The following is a 20,836-nucleotide window of genomic DNA, read 5'->3' as shown; positions in this document are numbered from 1 at the left end:
GTGAAAACCATAGAGTGCACAACACCAAGAATGAACCCTAACTCTGCACCTTGGGTGATGATGAGCCAATGTAGGCTCATTGATGGAATTGTAACAAATGTACTATTCTGGTGTGAGACGTTGGTAAGAGAAGAGGCTATGTACATGTGGGAGTAGGGAATAAGTAGGAACTCTCTGTACTTCTCAACTTTGCTATGACCCTAAAATTGCACTAAAAAAAGTCTATTTAAAAAAGAACTATTAAAAGTTCTATCTCAGATCACTCTTTCCTTTAATTAAATTAAATTAAAAAGTGCAAAACTGGGCCAGGAGCCATAGCTCATGTTTATAAACCTAGCTACTTGGAACATGGTGAAAGAAGGATCCCAGTTTGTGGCCAGCCCAGGCAAAAAGTTAACAAGATCCTGTTTCAAAAGAACAAACGTGTGGTGGCACACACCAGTAATCCCAGCTACATGGGAGACTTAGGTGGGAGGATTGCAGTCTGAGGCTGCCTCAGGCAAAAAGCATGAGACTTTATTTGAAAAATAACTAACACACAAAGGTCTAGGGGCATAGGTCAAGTGGTAGAGCACTTTTCTAGCAAGTTCAAGGGTCTGCGTTCAAACCCCAGTAACCCTACTCTCTGAAAAAAGTACAAGACTTGATATGTAGCCTTTCCTTAAAAAGGGCATGCTTTAATTACCAAGTTATATAGTCCTATCATCAAGATTAGCTGTCCCACTTGTGGAACTCACTAAAAAGTGAACATTTGGGACCCTTGTTTAAAACACTAAGAAGATCAAAACTGTGGTGACAGATCAGTAAGCCAAGAGAGGAAGGGTGTTTGAGAATGCACAGGCCACACAGCCAAATGGTCCTGCATACCATCAATCCTGAGAGCCTGGAACAGCTCAGATGGGAGAAAGCGAGGGCAGAGGTGCTCAGCATGTGCTCTACATGGAATCACTGGTCTCTTACTCCCTAGAAAATGGAGTACTTCATAAAATATGCCATCACACAGAATGCTGTGCTCAGTGTCAGTGTGCGGGGTCCTCCTCACCCTGTCAGGTAAGAGCTCCTTCATGCATGCTTTACAACTAGTGTGAGATTGCAGATATTCTGTACAGAAAGACTCAGTGTCATGGGAATACAGAGTTGAGATGGTCAAACTTAAAGTCAGGCAAGCAAAATAGAAAAGTTCCCACAAAAATAAAGATACAAGTAAAATGAAGTCTATTCATCCAACGCCACTGTGATGGGCAGCTGTCACAAGTGAATCCTTCAGATACGTGGAATCATATCTTACCATAAGCATCACTGCATGTCTTCTTGTCAGGAAATGACTAAGAAGATCAAAATTTAGCCAATATGGCCAAGACATGGTAACAATTTAGTGAGCATACTTTGCTAATAACTGTAAGGCCCCTTTTCATCCATGCCAATGTTAGGCTTTTCACATGAAGGTCCTCAGGCACTGAAGAGTGGGTGGTTATTCGCCCCTTGATAAAAAGCTAAGCTACTCTGTTTTTCATAAACCCAAGATTCCAAGCATGGGTTTCCACTGGGGCCAGTGTGCCACTCTTACCAATATTGCAGTATAGGCCCTCAGCAGGAGTGGGAGGGCAGGGACTGGAATCCAGTGAAGAGCTTTGGCTAAACACCCCCTCACCCTTTTGCATTCACCATATAGAATCAGCATGGGCTGAGAGACAAGCTGACCTGTATTTCACACATCCTGGCAAGCCTGGCTGGGGGCAGTGGGCTCCTGGTAGAGAGCCGAGTGTCTCAAAGGACTCGGGTTGTGAGAACTTGTGCACCTCCAGGGGCCTTCACTACCCTTCCATCAGGACAGCTATGCCCTTGGTGACGGGATATTCAGGCTGCTTCATCGTGCCACCCCACGAGAAGAGGTGCATGCTTCTTGGGGTGGCATTAATAATGACTCTGTGTGTCCAGAACAGAGTTAGATGGGGAACTTCTGCATGCTTAAAATCCTAATCAAAACAAAGTCCACCTAAATTTGTGACAAACTTGTAGCAAAATAAAAGGTTTTCCTGGCTGGCTCACGTAAACAGATTTGTACATGTGCAGACCAAACAAGAAAAGCATTTTTTTAAGCCTAATCTTTGTTGAACATTTAACAGTCATGCCTTGTTCCATACATTTTACATATGACTCATTTAATCCTCACAGTCTCTGTTTTACACCTGGGGAGACCGAGGCATGGTGTGACTTGTCCAAGCAAGCTCGGGAGGACAAGAACCAGGCACACTAGCCGTGGAAGCAATGCTCTATATGTTTACTACTTCACGGATGCATGGAACCTACTCCTACTTACAAACATGGCTGAGAATCAGAGGGAAAGAAAGGCTCAGGTTCAAATCATGGCAGATGTTGTATGAGCTATGTGACTTAAAATGCCAACCTCTGTTTGTTAACAATTATCATCATCTTAAAAGGAAGAAAGTAACTTGTCCAGGGCCTCAAAGCTACACACTAAGCTGGAATTTTATTTCAAGTGGCTCCCATGCCGATCCTTTTTTCTACCATTCCAAGTCAATAAACCTAAGACATTGCATCTGGCTTTGACTTTGTCATTGCAAGCCAAGGGGGTACATTCTACAAAGGGTAGCGATTCCAGAATGAAACCAGTAGGTTGGTTTCAAACTGTGTCCTAATTTTCACAGTGACCTCCCAAGTAGAGGCCTAGGAGAAGAGAAAATGGTTTGTTTCAGATGTGTCACTTAGCAGAGATATGAGACAACATTGTTCAAGAAAATCCAAACAGATAATACACTTGGGAAAGTGATATTTGTTTTAAATTACTAAAAAGGAAAAAAAAAAAAAAAACCAAAACAATGTTTCCACAGAGGTAGGGTAACCTAGAAAAAAATTTTTCTTCCTGAAAGGGTTTTGTCCAGCTGAAGGAAAAAGAATTAAAAAAAAAACATGGAATCCAACAAAAGAGGAACACAAGCAGGGTGGACCATTGTTCATATTCTTAATTAATCTTCTTGGTCAAATGGCTTACTAAGTGAGAGACAGTTCTATTCAGAGATAAGCCAAGCATATGGAGATAGACTCAGAAGTTAACAAGTGGTCTAACCACATGCCTGATTCTGAAGTCAGGAAATAAGCCCAGAGAAATCAGTCTTCAGTTTAAAAATCAAACATAACTTGACAGTTTTTGTACAAAAGATTAACTAAAATGATAATTTTAGCAAAGAATTCTGTGTGTATACATGAGTCATTTACTCTCTTACAAATTTTAATGGTATTAACTGTATGATCTTTCCTGCCTAGGTTTGGAGTGGGCACTTGAAGAAAGAGAAGAGGCAAGGAGAGAGAAGGGGGACAGAAGAAAAATTAGGCAAGGGCTTAGGAGAAAGGGTCATGGTTGAGGCCAGGGAAAAGCAAGGACAGCTCTGAGATGAGGGTGCTGCTTAATTCATATTCTATTCTTCACCAGTAAACTCAAGATTATCCATCTCTGAGATAGCTTAAGTATAAAATAAATCTATGCATGACAGATATTAATCTCTCATCATTATTATAAGTATTTATTGAATAACATGTGTAGTAGCCCCTATATCTCCTTCACTGCTTTTTAAAAAATGAGAAATCCCTTCTGTAAACCAGTAGTAGAGATGTGATCTGAATTTTTCACTAGGTAGATGTTAAGAGGTACTGCATTTTAATAAATAATAATGTAATATCATATGTTGAAAATAAATTTATTTAAGGAAAAATACACCATATTTCCTTGCTTGACAAGGATATATGGCAAGTTTTGATATTTTAAAGCTTAAAAAAACTCTCCACCCTAATGGAGGCTAATTGTTAAAATAAGTGACCACTGTGCGTGTACAGCCAAGGCTTAACCCAACTGAAAAGGTATCCAAATGTTCTGTTTCCAATTCAGCCCGCGGACTATGCCAACAGTCACTTCATACCATGCTGAAGAAGAAAACTCCCTGAGAGCAGGCCATACTTCAAAAGGTCTTTTTGTTGACATAAGTGTAATCTCTAAATGGCTTACTAATTCTCCAGCTTGAAGTCTTAATTTGGCATCACAACCAACTACATGTCTGTGCAGACCATGGATTCACAAAGGTCTTCAAACCCAAGAACCACTTTTAAAACACATCTTTACCTGACAATAAACACACATCTTTCAGTACAGGGCTTTAAACATCCTTGGTTTTCACACTATGAAATGGGGCATGAGGGCAAAATTCCATCCCAACATTATCATGTCATAAATTATCAAACTAATAGAGAATTTCATTATCACTGCTCAATTGCACTCATGCCTGTAGGTCTATTTTTCATCCTCAAACTTATAAAAAAAAAATAGCTTCAGGACTTTGGTCCTCGTTAGTCAGTTAATGTCAGTCTTCTTTTCCAACTCTTTTGGTATTGCCGGTCTGTACCATCTGGGGTTCCTCTGAATTCCCATTGGTTAAGGAGGCCTGAAACAACTGTCTTTAGCAGAAGGACTTCAGTTAATAAGTATCAAGTGGTCATCACTTCCTTTCCTGTAATAAAAATAGGGAGGAAGAAGAGAAAAGAAAGCAATTATTTAAAAATATTTACCAAGAAAGAGGAACACTATGCACTGTATTCACACATGGGTGATGTTGATGAAATGTGTAAGACAAAAAGGAGAAATTTACATTATTTGAGGTTGAAGTAGATGCTTTCAGAAACAACTGTGAGCAGCCATCCAGCTCTTAGGCCCCACCACCCCTCTTCTTTAATGAAGCTTTATCAGTGGCCACAGGGCCAGCTTCCCTAGTCTACTGTAGTAGAGAAGGGGGAATTTTAACTCACATTTGCTCAACCAAGCACCCCTCTCTAAAGAACCACATCACTTTAGGCCTGGAAGAGATTTCAGAAGCCACCTGGCTCACTCTGATGACATTGGTGGAACCAAGGGATTGAGGAGAGGTTGTAGGATACACAGGACATACTTGATAGTGGCAGAATCCAAACTGAAAACCTAGGTGTTCTGATGACCAGGTGAAAGATTCCATCAAAAATTCAGTGTGTGTGGGTTACCAGACTGCTTTGTTGAAAAAGGGCAACCACATTCATACCCTGCAGGAAGCAGAGCTGAGATGAATGGATGTCATCTTATAGCCTTTATCAGTTTCACTGCATCCTTCTATTCCTAGCCTTGAAGCACACAAAGGCATAATTTTTGATGGGGCCGATGCCAATGTCATCTCATCACTTGTTCTCAAGGTCCCACTGCAGTCCATTCCTTCTCAGTTCTGTGACTTTCCCAACCTCTCTGCAGGGTCCAGCCAACCATTCTGGCATCTAGCTTTGGTTTGATTGTTAATGGCAATGGTGCAGCCTGTGATCAGAAGATTTCCAAATTCTTTGTGTCCCATATGGAAGAATCCATGGCAGGACATGTAGGTATAATGGAGTTAAAAGTTAGGGAGGGAAACTACAAAAGCGGGCATGGTGGGACCAGGTAGAAGCTGGAAGCAGGGAGTCTTTTCTTTTCCATGTGCTTTTAAAACCTTTGCTAACCTATGGGAAGGGAAGAACCTGGTGATTTCCAACCAATAATTGTGGGGTGAGAAATGGGCCAGGTGAAGGTGGTTTGAGTTGTTCCTGACCTAGAGCGTGAATAACGAGCCCACAATTTGCAATTGAAAAGAAGACTCTGAGAAAGAGAGGAATGTTCAATCTGAAATATAATATTAAGTCATATTTTCTAATAGTCGCAAACTTTCCCTAATTCTTGCCTACCTCGTTATGACCCCACTTACACCACTCCAGCTGACTTCACCAATGACCAACTTTGGGTCAAACATGGTAACAGCCACTTCTGTTTTTATATTTTCTATTCTCTTTTTCTTTCATCATTCTAGTTCTGCAGTTGATTGCCTTGGTGGACTGTCTTGTTCTCTTTAATTCTTTCATTCCTCATAATGGACACACCCTCCTTTACACAATGCATCTTCCAAACAACCCCTTAGTGCACCTCAGGGCAATTGTCTGCTGTTGTGGCTTCCTTCTCACCACCCAGGCCCAACCTTAGCAATAAAGCTTCCAGCCCAACCCTTACATCTTCCATTATTCAATAAGGCTACACAAGAAAACACTTAACAGCCTTCTCTGGGCTTTCTGTGATGCAAAACAAGGTCCAAATATGAAGTAGCAAAGACCATCAGTTACCTTTGAGAATTCACAGCTACATTCTCCAATGAAATTTCTTCCCTGTTACAGTCAACTACAATAGTAGCAAAGCAACTCTGAGAGACTTTCCTTATTCAGGCTGACTCTTTGGAGACAGCTGCTAATTAAGAAAAATTAATTTCCCTTTACTCCAGCTTCCACAGCAACAATTTAATGCTCTGAGAGGATGAAATGTGATTCTGAAAACTTAATTCTTCTCAGAAGACCTCTTTTCATATTTACCAGACATTCTTTGGATATGCTCAATCATAGCATTTCAAATCCCAAAATGTGGTATGAATTGATTAACAGAAAAATACATCTTGTGGTTCTAAGTAGCAATTATGCGCTCCCATCTTCCTTTAGGAATTTGACTTAGAGAATCCTTCTTGAAAAACAAGGGTAGGGTATAAAATTCCCATCCCTGACTTCAGATGAAAACACAGATGGGCACGTTTAAGAAAACTGCCCCCATCTGACTCCCACTCTAGTTCCCAGACCACTGAAGTCTCGGCCATTTTCCTAAGAGCCCAAATGGTAAGAAAAGCCCTGCTGGTCAATGAAGACCTACTGGTGTCCACTTCCAAAAAAGAGCTTCACCTCCTTCCAGGCAGGTTTCTGCTGGCTCAAGGAAGCCATTTGCACCACATACTATGAGAAGGGAAACTGTTTGATATTCCCAGAACGCCACATCCAAAAACAAGCTCTGATCTCTTCCTTTGGCAACTTAAGAGTTCAGCTTCTCCACTTCAAGGACATAATTCATACCTTCTTATAAGGGTCTCACAATATCCCTAAGAGATGTGAGTCATGTCACGGAACCTTGTACACAACCTTGTTTTACAAGAAACAATTCATTTTGAAAGCCAATTTTGGTGAGAAGAAAGAAATGAAAGATGAACTTTGTCCCATAACAAGCTGATTTCAGAGTGTAGTGGTAACCTTGGATCAACTCTTCCTTAAGGCAACAAAGCAGCTCTCATCTCGGGAGCATGGAGATTAAGCATGATACTGACCTCAACAGACAGCAGGCGCGGGACAGGAAGGTGGAGGGCTCTCTCTGATACTCCTCCTTACTACTACATTCCTTAAGGAATTCCTGCAGATCCGTTTCAGGAAACCCATTCCGCTGGTATTTCTTTTAGAAAGCACACAATGCTGTTACCTTCTTTATAAAGCATGAGAAATTACTCCCTTTATCAATAAACCAAACCCACTTTTACTAAAATAAAGCTCTCCCCCTCTGCTTATTCAGATCCAATAAGTAATATTAGCAATGATAAATCAATTTGTCAGTTCCAGAAGAGCCAAGCCAGGGCCACCATGGGAACAGAGAACAATCTAAAGGAAAATTCCAGAAAAAAAGCCAGTGGGAGAATGGGATGGGGAGGATGGAGGGGGGAATGTTGAAAAGAGGAATGAAAGAAACAGTCAAAATAGAAAGCTAGAATTTACTAGTAAGACCAGATAAGATTTCCAACTCCACATTCTGCCAACCTAGAATCTGCCTGGGATGTCATCCACTTCTAGTCTTATGGAAATTGACTGCTGAATGGAACAGCAGACTTCCCCCAGAAGACACAAATCCCCCAGTATCTCCTCCCTGAATTCATGCTTAATGAGGTTACCCACCTCAATGCTGAGGCCTGCCCATGCACTGGGACACTGCCACATCAAAAATGAACCTCTGTGCAGGAGTGTGCAGTTCTCTGTCCTGCCATCTCTTGCTGCTGGAGCTGACCACTGTGCCCACCCACCTAAGCTGTAATCTACACCTTGACAGTGTTTGATTTTTCTCCATGACTGGCTTTGTTCTGAGTTAGTCTAGGAATGGGCTGAGCAGAGGATGATACCCAAAGGCACCTACAGGATACCCATTGTTGCTCAGGAACTGGGCCTGAAGTAGGGTTTCCCAAGCACCACAACCTCTACTATGGAGGTACCAGCACCCAAGTATATGAACTTGCTTCAAGCTAGAATCACTTCATCAGGCCCAGTCTGAAAGTGTATGGAACACATCAGGTAGCTTAAGAAAGTAGGAAGCCATTACTCTTTTTTTGAACTCAGGGTCTATATCTTGAGCCACTCCACCAGCTCTTTTTTGATGATGGGCTTTTTTTTCAAGATAGAGTCTTTCAAACTATTTGCCCAGGCTGGCTTCAAACTTCAATCCTCCTGATTTTTGCCTCCTGAGTAGCTAGGATTACAGGCATGAGCCACAGGTGCCCCTCCAACTTTCATAATTTGAAGGAAACCTGTACCACACAAGTGCCTGACAACTGCCATGAGTTATCAGGGTGGCAGTCACCTCACATCACTGAAAATTACCACCCCAAACCTAAGCTCCAGGTAGCCATGGGGGCAGGTGCCTCAGTCAGTGTTGGGAACAGCAGCCTGGCTGCCACACTCACCATGCTTAGGCCATCCTTTCCTGTCTCCTTTCTTTTTCCCACAGCACCTCCAACCCAGCCCACCCTGATCTGTCCCAACTAGGACAGAGATAATATCTTGAATGCACATTTAAAATTGGTCTCAGTATCTATAAAACCTCAAAACCTAATTAAAATGATAGCATTTAAGTAAAAATGTAGTATTATTCTAAGCTCCAATCTATACAGAATTTGCAGTGTTTCAAGCAGCAAATATTGATAATTACTTACCTTAATAGTGTCATAGGAATCTGTAATAAGAGCAATGAAAAGGCTGAGAATCATGTATATAAAGAGGCTGATGAAGGAATATAAGTAGAGACGGCTGAACAGCCACACTAAGATGCTCTTCTGCTGGATTTGAGCAAAGGTTGCAAACATGTCATCCCCGTTGACCAGAGAAAACAGGCACTCAGCAACTATGTCCAGGCTTTCAAACTGTAGGGGAACAGAAATTAGCTTCGGAGAGAAGCATCCTACAGAGCAGAACGATGTCCCTAGCTTGTTTAAGTTTTGCTTGTTTGTTTTATGCCAACAGTGAAAATAACCTATTCAAGATAGCTAGACCACCACACAAATAGGAAAAGATTATTCAACCCCTTCCCGCCTTGCATTCTCAAAATAATCTCAACATCTCTCTTCAGCCTCTTCCTATGTACATTTTACATATTGGTGCTCTCATCATCCAACAAATTTGGATTCTGAGTTTTTTTCATCTTAACCCAAGCATCTTCTGTTATTCACACATAGAGAGCACTTGTTACCTAACAGGCAATTTCTTGGAAATTGCTGGTCATGCCTGCTTGTCATTATACAGCACAATGTAATGAATATTTCTATGCATGTTTTTTTCCTGTTGGTGAGTCTAAACAGTTAACATTTGCAAGGCTACCCTGTGACAAACTGCTTTCTGAAAATACTGCAGAGGCCATACACTGGAACAGCAACCTATGGAAGAGGCTGGATAGAACCCAGGATCAAAAAGGTTTGCTACTACTTGGGAGGCAGAGATTAGGAGGATCACAGTTCAAGGTCAGCCCAGGCAATAAGTTCAAGAGACCCCATCACAACCAGTGGCTGGGTGTGGTGGTATGTGGTCCAGGTTGCCCCAAGGCATAAAGTGAGACCCTATCTCAAAAATGACTGGCAGCGTAGCTCAAGTGGTAGAGCACCCACTTAGCAAGCATGAAATCCTGATTTCTACTGCCGGTACTGCCAAAAAAGTTTTGCTAAGTGACTTTTTCATAGCCTTCCCAGCCACATGTCCAGGTAATTTTAGCACATTAAAAAATAAAGATTGCCAGGCACCAGTAGCCCGTGCCTGTAATCCTAGGTATTCAGAGGCAGAGATCAGGAGGATCTCAGTTTGAAGCCAGCAAAAGACAACTTAGTCTTCAGAAACACAGATCAAACAGGTTACTATAGTGTTTTGAACCAAATTCTGCCCTTGCGGTCAGTGCTTATGTGTTCACTAAGTCAGTGTGGCTCTGGGGAGACTCAAGGCCTTATGAACATCTGGAACTTCTTCACTTGGGAGTTGTGCTATTACTTCACAGGCAACAAAACAGGCCTACCACCACCCTATCCAGAAAAGAGGTTTTCCTTCCAAATTCCTCTGTATCTGGCATTGACTCCAATCTTCTACCAAATAAATATTTACTCTATAATAACCAAGGAATGAAAACTATACTGACTTTGCTAATATTCCCCTCCCTTCAGTCTAAAGACTGTCTGTTCCTATGACATATTTTTCTGATCCACTTTTCTCTTCCACTCTGATGTCAACTGATTATGACAGAAACCTCCAGGGAGGTCTCTCTGTGCAACCTCTTCATTCTCCAGTCCAAGCTGCAGTAAAACCTAGACTTCTTAGGAAATGGGCTTCAGGTCATTTCTCTTGCTTATGGCCAAAGTCTAGATGCAAAATTAAAACTCAAGCTAAGAAGGCTGGAATCAGTTCCCCTTCATGTGGTCTCACTGTTTTTCCTCCTCATCGGTACAAACACCTTGGGCTTGTCTTCTCCCCCAGCCCCAACCCACTTCTGTGTCTTTTGCTCATGGGGATTTTTCCCTTCATCTCACCTATTCTTCCTTCTCTTCTGTGTCCACGGAAGTTAAGACTAAGAGCTAGTTCAAAGTCTACTTCAAGACAGACTACACTGGCAGAGCTAGCCCCTTCGTGGTTCTCTGTGTCAGGAAGAACTACCACAGTAAACTATGAAATGGTCTTCTAATTGTTTTTTGTTCAGTTTGCTTTTTGGGGTTCTTTGATGTTGTTTGTTTGGTTTTGTGACATTTTTGAGGCAGGGTCTCACTATGCAGTCCAGGCTGGCCTCAAACTCAAGATTGTTCTGTTTTTTCCTCCCAAGTGCTAGGATTGCAGGTATGTGCCATCACACCCATCTTCTAATTGCTTTTATAAACACTTCTCTAAACCCCAGTCAGATAGCAAACATCATGTTTTACACTTCTTGTCCCATGGCTGGACTAGGAAAAGTAAAATTTGTACCCAAAGGAGAAGGTACACAAACAAACCCCAAACAAGGATCACACCCATTCCCTGCTAAGTCAACAAGTCTGATGAGCCAGCCAGATTAAAGTTGCTAACCATAGAGACCTGGATAAGAATCCAGCTGAGCAAATCCTGTAACAGTAGGCAGATCATTTCACAGCAAAATAGGCAGCTCCTAGTGTAAGTATTTCCCATCGTCTCCACTATATTTAAGACAGCAAAGTTAAAGCTGGCTTTTATAGATGTCAATGGTAGCAGTATCATAGTTCTCATGTTTTCTTTTGCAATCTAGTCAAGTTCTTTCTTTGGTTTCAAGAACCCCTAAGAGAGCTGGGCACCTGCTTCTCACACTTATAATCCTAGCTACTTGGGAGGCTGAGACTAGGAGGATCACAGTTCTAGGCCAGTCTGGGCAAAAAGGTTTCCAGACCGCATCTCAACCAATAGCTGGGTGTGGTGGCATGTACCTGTCATCCCAATCAGGCAGTAAGCTAAGACTGGGAAAATTGCAGTTCCGGGACAGCCTGGGAAGAAAAAGTTTGTGAGCTCCCCATCTCAACAGAAAAAAGCTGGGTGTAGAGTTGTGTGCCTGTCACCCCAGTGACAGAAGGGAGGTTGGGAGTATGGGGCTAGATGGAGGTGATGAATTTAACCAAGGCACATTGTAAGCACATATGGAAATGTCACTATGAAACAACCAATATATGCTAATAAAAATGTGGAAAAAGCAGAGTAAAAAGGTCTGGAGGTGGGAGAGTACCTGCCTTGCAAGTGTGAAATTCTGAGTTTGAACCCAGTACCTCAAAAAAGATAGTAAAGAGAAGAGAATGAAAGAAAAGAAAACAACCCCTAAAGGTTTGTATTTCAGGTTTCAGAACTACAAGCAGCCCATTTGTCAGTACCTATCAAATTCCTGTCTTATGGACAGAACATCTGACTCAACATTAATGTTATCCATAACCATACACCTCACACCTGTGTGCACATAAGAATAATTTTAGCTCACCAGCAAGTTAAAACAGAGGCCTAATAAAGTGACGGGTGCCCACCTTCTCATGTTTGTACCACAAGAATTGTCTACAAAACAGTTTCAGTGGGCAAATATCATGGAGCTGAGCTTGCAGTATTTCCACAGAAGGTCTTAATGTGTTTCCAGTTAGAAGAACACATTTATAGAGCATTGTTTTGACATGTGAGGGCCTATAAGCCCCTGGAAGGCAGGTACTGCTGTCTCTCTTCGGTACACTTGGTAAGTACATGCCACGTTCTATGGCACCAGGCTGGCCACTGGGAATGTGAAGAGGAATAAGCCATAGTCCCTGCCTTTCAAGAACTCATCAGTGTACAGAAGACATTTAACAAATATTAAATGGGCATTTCCATAAAAGTGCCTGTACGTATTATAGGACCACAATGAGAACCCAAGAGTTCATTTCACAAATGATAATTTTGTGATTGAGCCAAAAGGAACTTTCATATAACCTGCAATAGCTTTATGTCAAAGAATGATGGAAAAGTTTGCTTCCAGAGTATGTCACAAGAGTCTTATGCAGCATTTAGGTAAAATGTTTTAAGTGGCTCACAATTATTTTTGAATAAGAATGATGCTTGGCTAAAACCAGAGTCTTTGGAAGCATCGAGGTGTAGTGCAAGGTCTTCAGAATTTTACTCCTGGCATCAGCAAAGTCCAACAAGTTTTTATTGCCTTGGCCTTCTGACTTGTAAAAATGGGGACAATGCAAGACTATTATTTATCCCTCATTGTTAAAAAAAACCCTCTGGAAATGTAAAAGCCACTTTAAGAGAAAAGTTTAATAATTCAAGATGAGGTTTGGAAGAATACCAACAGTTTCTAGCCCTCTATACCCAGACATCTTTGAAGGGCATAGTGCCAAGATCCATTAGTGCTGGAGACAAACATATCAGCAGGACACTTTTTGTTCCTTTGTTCCTTTTAGTTGAGTCACTGAAATTAGTTGTCTAACTGGAAGACAGGAAGCTAAAATGTTTGAGAGTCTGCCTACCTCTCATACAGTACAATTGAATTGTAATTTTCCTGACACTTCCTCATTAGAGTTGGTTTTTTTGTTGTTGTTGGTTTTAAATAAAGAACAGCCTTCACACTCAAGATTACTGTGATTCTAAAACTACTAGAAAATGCTAACATTAATGCTTAGGTTTTCAAGGGCTTGGGTAACACTGATGATTACCCAACAGATATTGGCAGTTTGGCTAGATTTGAGAGTGGTGGTGCAAGAGGCAGTAAAATTTTCTAACTTCTAATTCAAAGAAGCAGCAAGATGGAGCAGAAGAGCATAAAAGTCCAGAACCAGACTGGAATTCTTTCACTTTGCTGACTTGGGCATTTATTGAATTAACTCTACTATGTACTTCCTCAATCTATCAGCCTGGCCAGAGACAGAACGGGGTACCATAAACAGACCTTCTGGGAGACCCTAGAGACATCTCCCATCCCTTTCCTATCCATGGGGATAAAGGGAAGCCGACATTAAGTGAGAGACAAGGCAATAGGGTTTGATGTCCAAAGTGACAGTCACTCTCCATGTGGGACTCTTGAGAACCTGATATGTAACTTCTCCAAATGGAAATGTGTGATGAGGATACAGTAGACACTAGATTTCAAAGACTTAGCACACACACACACAAAGAATGAGATATTTGCATTGCTTATATGCTGAAATAATGTTTGGCTACACTTGATTTAGTAAAATATATAATTAAAACCAATTTTATTGGTTTATCTTTTATTGTGACTATTAGAATGTTTTAAAGTATACATTTGGCTCCATTTGTAGCTCCCATTACATTTTTATTGGACAGTGCTGGCCCAGTGCATCTGACTTTCCCCTAGATCCTTTGAAAGGACAAAATTGAACATATGGGAATTAGGTCAGGCTCACAAAGCAAAAAACTCACTTTCTATTAGCTGACCTTGACACACATTAAAAAAAATAAAACTGATTATGTGGTTTTTCTCTCACAGTTGATCCAGAAGGACTACCCTGCTTCCTGGGTCAAATAAACTCTTTTACAATGGTCTATTTTAGATAATATAAAGAAAAGCCCTACAGGTCAGGCAAACCAGGGTTTGAATGTTATCTTTGCCATTTATTATCTGAGTAACCTCAGATAACAAATATAAGGTTCCTACTTTCTGTAAAGTAGTATAATACTATTTTCCCACAAAGAAAGGAAGAGGAGGTGCTATCGGGTGGATCTCAAATGTCCTGTGAAAGCCTGAGTGTTGAAGGCTTTTTCTCGGGCTTGTCGCACTATTGGGCAGTGGTAGAACCTTTAGGAGGTAGGTTCTGAAGTCATCAGGTGTGTGCCCCTGAAGAAGTTATTGGGATCCCAGCCCCTGCCCCCTGCTTGCTTCTCCCTTTCCTGCCTGGCCCCCATGAGGTAAAGTTTTCCTCCACCACAAGCTCTTGCTGCCATCATGTGCTGTCTCACCACAGGCCCAAGTGACCATAAAATGACAGTTCTGAATCCTAGAGCTAACATAAACTTTCCCCCCCTTAAGGGAGAGGAAGGGGGCAGGGGGGTGGGGAGAGATGGGGGAGAAATGGCCCAAACAATGTATGCACATATGAATAAATAAACAACAACAAAAAGATTACAGAACACTAAAAAATAAATAAATAATAAAATAAACTTTCCCCCCTTAAAAGTTGATCCTCTCCAACATTTTGTCACAATGACAGAAAGCTGGCTAATAGGAGGGTTAACACACAAAGAGAAAGAATTTGAGAACTAGGCCTAACGAATGGCACTTGAGAAGTCATTTCAGTAAAATTCAAGGAACATTAACTGAGCACCTTCCAGAATAATGATGAGGTGGGGAGAAACAGGAAGCAGGTGGCAAAGCCGATAGAACCACTTGTCCTGAGGTCTTGTGGGGCCAATGAATTAAAACCAAATCCTTAGGCTCCATATTTATTCCACAAAGTGCAACACTGCCCTCTGGTGACAAAGAGGTGGAGCAGCTTTCGGAGCATGAGACAAGGGGGAAAAAATGTGAATTTCCTTGGACACTATGACAGTAAATTCTCTAAATTAGAGATAGCATATCAAAGATGAATTTTTATTCATGAGTCATCTTCCAAGAAGTGACATGGAATTAAAAACACAGTAAGATTATCAAACTTTACCATTAAGCCAGAGGTTGTCATTTTGTTAATTCTACAGTATTTCAAGTAGGAAAAACAGGAATTCTCTTTGGACATATTAAATGTGACACTTAGAGAAGAAAGCCTGGGTGTGTTGGGCTACTAGATTTTATTTTGATAGGACAACATAGGAAGTGTGAGCTTCAGGATAATTTACTCTTTGTGAATAGTCCCTCACACACAAGCAGCAAGGATTAGTGGCTGTTAGTTTATTATTTCTGTTGCCCCAACACTCCCAGGCTGAAAAGAAAAATTATAAGATGCAATAACTCTTTTACCTTTGTGGTTTGAAAACAAGGTCCATTCAGTTTCATGATGTATCTAGTCACTGATTTCATCATTTTAAAACCAGAATATCCTGGCATAACTTTGACATTCCTGAGATTATAATGCTGACTAATGCTAAGCCATAGTTTGAAACTCAGATTCTGATCTTTAATAAGACACGAAGCTGATGCTGTGATCAAAACCACCTGCAAAGACATGTTCTCATTTTCAGAGATGAAACGGTCATTCCAGGCAGAACCGTCACCCACCTTCATTCTCCTCAGTTAATATGGCTGAAAACCCTAGTATGCTAAATTAGAAAGATTCTGTAATAATTTCCTCACTTTGACTTTTATTTTTACTATAGGATCTCATGTCCTAACAGCTCTCATTTGATGACGAGCTAGGTGAATGTGTGACCCGTAAGTCAGGCCCATACAACTATGACCCAAGACTTCTAGTCCCTTGCAGTTCTTGTTCTGACATCCTAATGTCACTTCAATACCCTGAATAGGAAAAGGAAACCGAGACCAAGCTATCCGCTTGCTGAGTCAAGGACGCATTCTGGAGAAGAGTGGGGAAGAAGGTAAACACTAGAGACCTGGACAGTGCCACACACCTTCTCGTGATACGGTCCTAAGACAATCCAGCCACAGAAAGTGTAACCCAGGTAAATCATGCCAGCACAAGCACAGAACCGGAGAACTTTGGGCAGTGAGGCTTGCATTGTTAAAATCAGCACCTGAAAAAAAAAAAAAGGGAAATTAATAGAATGAGAGTGATGAAAAAGAAGCTTCCAGAACCCCCAAAAAGAAATGTATCCCAATCACAGGTTCTTCCCAGTGCCAACTGCTTACATTATATGTTTGGAAATAACCCAGGTATCTGATGACTCCAACCCAAACAAAGAGTGTAGATGTCCCAAGCAAAATGCTGCACAGATCATAATTTGTGAGATTCTATGGGGAAAAAAAGACAAATGAGTAAAACATTGCAGTCCACTCAGCTTACTTATTTCACTTTAATTGATTGGAAAGGATGGAATGTCTTCCTGTGGGAGCTACTAAGAGTTTTTAAAAAGAAGAAGAAAAATGCAGGTCACCATTCACATGTTTGTTTCTTATTTCCTTTTAATATTTCAACTGCTTAAACTGATTTTTCCCAACAATATTCTGAAATAGAAATTGCATTTACCACTGACCTAACTAATCTAAGCATTAAAAAAATATAAGCTGAGGATGTTTGTTAAAATATCAAACAATACAATTCAGCTATCCTAAAAGCACACTCCAACACGATTTATTAACACAGTTCCCACTCACAAGGAATTCTAGGTCTTACTGAGGAGTCAAACACAAGACGTAACCTCCTGCTTGTCCCAGAGGGTTTGCCATGGTGTGACCCCAGTTCCTTCAGGACAGGCTAGGGAAATCTTCACAGGAAAGTGGAAAAAGGCACAACACTGAGAACTGGCAAGTTATCCTGGAAGGACCAGGGTGGGGATAGGAGGCAGAGCTACAGGTAAAGCTGGATGAGGGAGATCCTGGAGGCCATGTTCAAGGAAGGCCATTTCATCCTAAGTAGGTCCTAGGAGGGAACAAGACAGACACTTCCAGAAAAATCACTTTGGCAGCTGTGCAGATGGATCTAAGGCTAAAGATGCCAAGCCAGGGAGGAAGAGGCCTGAAAGAAGCCAGAGGCAGCTGGGATGGAGACTGGGAGGCAGTATAACAGTGAGGAGGCCAGGTTAAGACTGACTACTGACACAGCATGGACAGGAGAATAGCTGAGTGAAAGAGGAGTCAGAATCTGGTTATGAGATCAAATCAATTTATTTATACAATGTGTCAGGTACCAGTATTCTTGCCTCCAACCCCATCCATCAGGGCATCCAATGTCACAGATCGTTACCACTGGCTCTGGAGGCGCGTTTGGGAAGTGACTGGTTTATGGGTCAACTGCTACTTTTTGCAACTTAAACAAAATGAAGCCCGACAACCAATCTATCGAAACTTCAGGTACTATTCTGAAGATGCCACACACTTCCTGGAGGATTTCATAGCTCACAGCATCCACAGTCCACCAGCTTCCTCATTTCCCTTCCTGAGGAACCAGGTGAGAGGAGGGAGGCCTCACTTTGTGGGTGTGAGGAGAAAAACCATGAGAATCAAGCTAGTCTCAGCCAAGAGTTTGCATCTCAAAATGCCCAATGTCGTCCAGAAAAATGCAAGGAACAAAAGATTTCAAACAGGGTGCCCTCACCTTTGCTTTAATTTCCATTTTTAATATGGATCCAATTATTGTCATGAGGTCGCTGATAATCACCAGGACATACCATCCACTGATGAACTCCCACTGGTCAGCGTCACACACATGTCGTTTGTACTTCTCCAGGAAGAAATCTAGAAATCTCTACAGCAAACATTTAAAAAGCATTTCTTACAAACCACACTGCCCTCTGGAAGGGGAAGGCAAGTGAAAACAGTGCTCTCGTCTATATGGCACGGCATTACCTTGTTCAAAGAGATGGGTCCACCTACTTCACAGGTGTAGGTGAGAGCATACCTATTCCCCGTCATCTGGCCCAGAAGTAAGCATCTGAACACCTGCTAAGTTAACTCAAACGCTAAATACGTGTGCTTGGACTCCAGTAGACTCTCACCAAAATACCTAACACGGGGCTCAGGGTATGGGCCAAGTGGGAGAGCACCTGCCTAGCAAGCGTGAGACTCTGAGTTCAAACCCCAGTTACCACACACACACACACACACACACACACTCACACACACACTCACACCAGCTAACACATAACACACAGTCTGTTCCATATGCTTTACATATTTTCAACTCATTCAAGCCGACCCCAACCCTATGAGCTAGATACTATGGGCCCTGTCATTCAGTGAGGGAACCGAGGCACAGAGAGGCTAAGCCAGGCTCTAGAGTGTATTCTCCCAATGTTGTTCCCCTCACTTTGGCAGAGACAGGCTTTTAACTTTGGATTCAGAATACTAGAGGGTTGTAGGGAAGATCAGAGAGGTGGATGTTTACAAATAAATTGACAAAAGTTAAGATCAAGGAAAACTGAATATCGACTATTTTCTTGCTCCACAAATGGTATTCCAATGACTTCCTACTTCCCCTCATCCCAGTGGGAATTTGCACACATCACCAGTCACAATAAGATCTGCGAGGAGCTGGAGTATATATTCATCAGAGCCCTGAGGGCAAAAAGGTAAAATGAAACTTAGGGGAAAATTTTTAACAATTTTAAAAATGTAATAAAAGTATTTTATGCTTCATTATAACCCATTTGCCATGCCTACTTGTCAAAATGAACTTGGATTTGAAGACAAAAATAAAACCTACACACACTATTACTCTGTTCTTAAGATCACTCCTGAAGTTAAAAGGGTCTCATTTATTCTACAAACATCTAAAAGCTTGAGAGTTCACCACTGTGCACCTGTACTTACCAGCTCAGTTTTTAGCAGGATAATTTTCGGATCCCAGGTGACACAGCCTCACTTCCTAAACCTCAGGCTAATTAGTGCCTCATAGCAGGCTGTCACTCAGTGGAACCCAGAAAGGACTCAAGGACCTCAGAAAGGATAGGGTAAACTAACTTCAATGTCCACTATTTGGGCAAACTTGGGGTGCAGGCCAAGAGGGTGGGAGGAGAAAATGCAAACACACACTTACCTTTCGTAACCTTAGAGCAAGAACAATGGACCGTGTGCACAGAATAAGAGATGCCAGACAAATCACAATGACAAAAGCATCAAACACCAGGACGTACTGAGTATTTTTCTGAGCTGAACAAAGCAGAATGCAAATATTAAAACCTCTCACTTGAGAATAATTACCAAGCAAAATGGCAGTTCTAAAAAGAAATGCAAATGAACAATGTTTGTCTATTTTAAAAATGAAATAGTAAGAAGTAGAAATAAATGATGCCACATTTGTTCCCGAATCCAGGAATAAGGTAAAACACCCCCTGAGTTGAATAGTTATACACTTAAAAACATCTGAGCTGTCAATAAAGGCACTAAAATTTATGCATAAATATTTACTGTAGAAGAAATTTCAACAGAATGTGATCCATTTGAGCTCTATTCAAAAAAGAAAAACTTCTAATACTCTCTGGATTGTTTGACATCAAAGCACAGACATTCAGTTTACAATTAATAAGAGAACAAGTTAAAATGCCACCACCCAGAAGCATCACTTCTGCTTCTCAGCCTCACTGTACTTTGCCAGCAGAAAGCACGATGATAAGGCCTTTCTGCACATAGAGAAAAATCCCTTCTTGGAATGGAAGTAAGGAGAGTGTGTCTTGGAATACACGTGGCAGAGAGATGAAACTGCAACCTCAGCTTCTCTCAGACTTCCTAGATTCCCCCATTTCAACCACTGCTCTCTCCTGCCTGACTCCACCTTCTCTATTCTGTGGATACACTGGTTTTCTTCCCTGCTTTCTGCTTTCATCTCAGGGACTTTGCACCTGCTGGTCCCTCTGCCTGAGACCAGCAACACCTCTCCCACACATACCTATGCTCAGATTATTCTGCTGTGTCTAGCATTGGGTTTCAGATTAAGAACTCCCTATCTCAGAACACAGTTCCCTAAATTCTTGTCTCTACTACACTTCCTACATTCTTTCATAGCACTGTCTATGACTATACTCTTTTTACTCTCCTCTGGGTGACAACCACTGAACTTAGAATTTACATCCTCAAAGACCCCATGGCCTGGAACACAGAGACAGGATAAAACAGGGAAGAACATGGTGCCTGGAGCCCAGGTTGGAGTCTCTGCTGTGCACTATGGAAGACTATGGGAGCCCAGCATGGTCATGCAGCCCTATAATTCTAGCTACTCAGGAGGCATGGATGTAGTGTAAGTCTGGCCTGAGCAAAAGTGTGAGATTCTATCTAATAAACAAACTAAAAGCTAAAGGGGATGAGGGCATGGCTTACGTGGTAGAGCACTTGAGAAAGTGCAAGTCCTTGAGTTCAAACCCCAGTACCTCAGAAGAAGGGGGGGTAGGGAGGGGGGAGGAGGAGAAAGGAAGGGAGGGTGAAGCAGTTTTAGGGAAGTTACCTAACCTCTGATACTGTTTCCTCATCTGAAAAGTGGGCATAATAATAATAAAACTTACATCACCGGGCTGTTGTGAGGATTATATGAGTTCAACTATGGAACAGCCCTAGGAAAATAACAAATCAAACATGCATAGCGCCCATATGTCATCATTCAAT

At 41.6% G+C, this 20,836-nt stretch overlaps 1 protein-coding gene across 1 annotated transcript in view; it reads right to left on the bottom strand.

The window, feature by feature from the left end:
• Window positions 1–3,515: 3,515 nt before the first annotated feature.
• Mcoln2 (mucolipin TRP cation channel 2) overlaps window positions 3,516–20,836 on the bottom strand; it is a 55,656-nt gene continuing 38,335 nt past the window's right edge. Inside the window, exons 8-14 of the mRNA XM_074079569.1 lie at window positions 19,278–19,390; window positions 17,838–17,987; window positions 16,433–16,534; window positions 16,195–16,317; window positions 8,838–9,044; window positions 7,194–7,315; window positions 3,516–4,520 (exon numbers count right to left, since the gene is read on the bottom strand). Of these exons, the coding sequence (XP_073935670.1) occupies window positions 4,484–4,520; window positions 7,194–7,315; window positions 8,838–9,044; window positions 16,195–16,317; window positions 16,433–16,534; window positions 17,838–17,987; window positions 19,278–19,390 (854 nt within the window). The 3' untranslated portion in view covers window positions 3,516–4,483. The remainder of the gene's footprint in view (window positions 4,521–7,193; window positions 7,316–8,837; window positions 9,045–16,194; window positions 16,318–16,432; window positions 16,535–17,837; window positions 17,988–19,277; window positions 19,391–20,836) is intronic.

Source organism: Castor canadensis, chromosome 7 (assembly GCF_047511655.1).
Source record: "Castor canadensis chromosome 7, mCasCan1.hap1v2, whole genome shotgun sequence".
Taxonomy (NCBI): domain Eukaryota; kingdom Metazoa; phylum Chordata; class Mammalia; order Rodentia; family Castoridae; genus Castor; species Castor canadensis.
The sequence above is the reverse complement of the archived record's forward strand: the minus strand, read 5'-3'. Positions and strand labels throughout refer to the sequence as shown.